This window comes from Alosa pseudoharengus, unplaced genomic scaffold (genome assembly GCF_046254945.1).
Source record: "Alosa pseudoharengus isolate Yale_2024_CS ecotype anadromous, Long Island Sound unplaced genomic scaffold, YU_APseudo_1.1 YU_APseudo_1.1_scf_23, whole genome shotgun sequence".
Lineage (NCBI taxonomy): Eukaryota > Metazoa > Chordata > Actinopteri > Clupeiformes > Clupeidae > Alosa > Alosa pseudoharengus.
In genome coordinates, this window is record NW_027468685.1 from 4,600,988 (window position 1) to 4,603,487 (window position 2,500).

A 2,500-nucleotide genomic window follows, 5' to 3' on the forward strand; every position below is an offset into this window, starting at 1 on the left:
GAGGATAGAGAGAGAGGAGATGAGGATAGAGAGGGAGGAGAGGAGGATAGAGAGGGAGGAGAGGAGAGGAGGATAGAGAGGGAAGAGAGGAGAGGAGGATAGAGAGGGAGGAGATGATGGAGGTAGAGAGGAAGGAGAGCAGGATAGAGAGGGAGGAAATGAGGATAGAGAAGGAGGAGAGGAGAGAAGGGATAGAGAGGGAGGAGAGGAGAGGAGGATAGAGAGGGAGGAGATGATGGAGATAGAGAGGAAGGAGAGCAGGATAGAGAGGGAGGAGAGGAGGATAGAGAGGGAGGAGAGGAGAGGAGGATAGAGAGGAAGGAGAGCAGGATAGAGATGGAGGAGAGGAGCATAGAGAGGGAGGAGAGGAGAGGAGGATAGAGAGGGATACGAGGATGGAGGTATATGGAGGTAGAGCGGGAGGAGAGGATGGAGGTAGAGAGGGATGATCTATCTATCTATCTATATATGAGAGGAGAGGAGGATATGAGGAGGGATGAGATGATAGAGGTAGAGAGGGATGAGAGGATGGAGGTAGAGAGGGAGGAGAGGAGGATAGAGAGGGAGGAGAGGATGGAGGTAGAGAGGGAGGAGAGGATGGAGGTAGAGAGGGAGGAGAGGAGGATAGAGAGGGAAGAGAGGAGAGGTTTTGCCTCTCTGGACTATATGAAAATGAAAGACGTTGCATATTTACATATTTACACATTTGTGTGTGTGTGTGTGTGTGTGTGTGTGTGTGTGTGTGTGTGTGTGTGTGTGTGTGTGTGTGTGTGTTCAGAGGGGGTCACTGCACAAGCGAGTCTTTGTGCCCCCTTCCCACCCCTCCCGCCCTGACTGTGCTTGTTGGCGTGGGCGGGGCCTTTATCTCCATGGAACATTCCAGAGCGAGGCCTCCCCTGCTAACAGGCTTTCCCACTAATCTCAAGCCTTTATGTGAGACAGGGAGCAGAGAGAAGAGCAAGTCTGCCAGTGTGACAATAGTTCTGTGTGTGTGTGTGTGTGTGTGTGTGTGTGTGTGTGTGTGTGTGTGTGTGTGTGTGTGATTGACTGTGTGTGTGTGTGTGTGTGACTGTGTGTGTGTGTGTGTGTGTGTGTGTGTGTGTGTGTGTGTGTGTGTGTGTGTGTGTGAGTGTGTTTGTGTGTGTGATTGACTGTGTGTGTGACTGTGTGTGTGTGTGTGTGTGTGTGTGTGTGTGTGTGTGTGTGTGTTTGTGTGTGTGTTGATATACTTTAACATCAAGCTTTTTTCTCCACCTGCCCCCCCCCCTCCCCCTAGTGCCCTGCGGAGGGAATATTACATCAGAGAACGGCACCATCTTCTCCCCCGGTTACCCTGACGACTACCCCAGCACTGCCGACTGCACCTGGCTCATCACCGTTGCCGTGGGGATGGGAGTGCGCCTCAACTTCACCGAGCTGAGGGTGCACGGTCCACATGACTTCATCACTGTCTGGTAAGTAGATCACAAACATACACACACACACACACACACACACACACACACACACACACACACACACACTCACACACACACATTTTAATACCTTTATTTGTCTTACATACCAGCATTTTAAACCCAGTAGCCTATGCCTCTGGTCTCAGTTCATGGGTACAAAAAACAGCGCCTTCTCCAGATGTGGCGACTGCCAATTATCACAGAAATTGAGCAGAATTTTGCTAGAGCCTTTGCTCTTGTCTTAGAGGGACCAGCAATCTGCAACCCCCTGACTACTAGTCTGTGGACATTTCCTAGGCCACACATACACTTGCACACACACACTTGTGCTCGCGCGCACACACACACACACACACACACACACACACACACACACACACACACACACACACACACACACACACACACACACACACACACACACACAGTGAGGAATGACACATGGAGATGCTCTATAGATCTGGAGAGGGTGACTATGAAAGCTACTTCAGCCCAGGAAGCATTACATGCCACTAACGCCAGACATCTTTTCTCACTGTGCTCAGTGTCGGCCCTATGCCAGGAGGAGGTGGAGACACCACCTAGCCAATGACCACGGTAGCCATAAGCCTTCATCGACTGACCTCACTCTTAAATCATCAGCCTATGGTCCAACAGCCTATGGTCCAGATACCTATGGGAAACTAGTTTTGTGGCACCACTATGGTCAGTGCTAACATGCTGACGCTAACAGCCTGTGCTACGCTAAGTGCAGATGTAAATTGGCCCAAGGCTAACTCTGTGTCAAATGGCAACATTTACGTATTAAATTGTACAAATAAACAAAACATATAGCTAAATAAAACCTGTATTCCCCTGCCAGATATCCAGCCAGCCTGATCCTAGGTCAGTGGCTCCTGCCATCCCAGGGAAGCTGATTATTAGATCCTGTTGGGCACACATTCTCGTTTAAGTCGATTCCTGCGTGCTCGTTATGAGGCGGAGCCTACGCTGTGCTGCGCTCACCATGCCGTGTGGAGAGTGTGAGAGTCATGGTCCTCTCC

At 50.5% G+C, this 2,500-nt stretch overlaps 1 protein-coding gene across 1 annotated transcript in view; it reads left to right on the forward strand.

Moving 5' to 3' along the window:
• csmd2 (CUB and Sushi multiple domains 2) overlaps positions 1 to 2,500 on the forward strand; it is a 377,005-nt gene that overhangs the window by 300,931 nt on the left and 73,574 nt on the right. Inside the window, exon 34 of the mRNA XM_076301508.1 lies at positions 1,277 to 1,454. Within this exon, the coding sequence (XP_076157623.1) occupies positions 1,277 to 1,454 (178 nt within the window). The remainder of the gene's footprint in view (positions 1 to 1,276; positions 1,455 to 2,500) is intronic.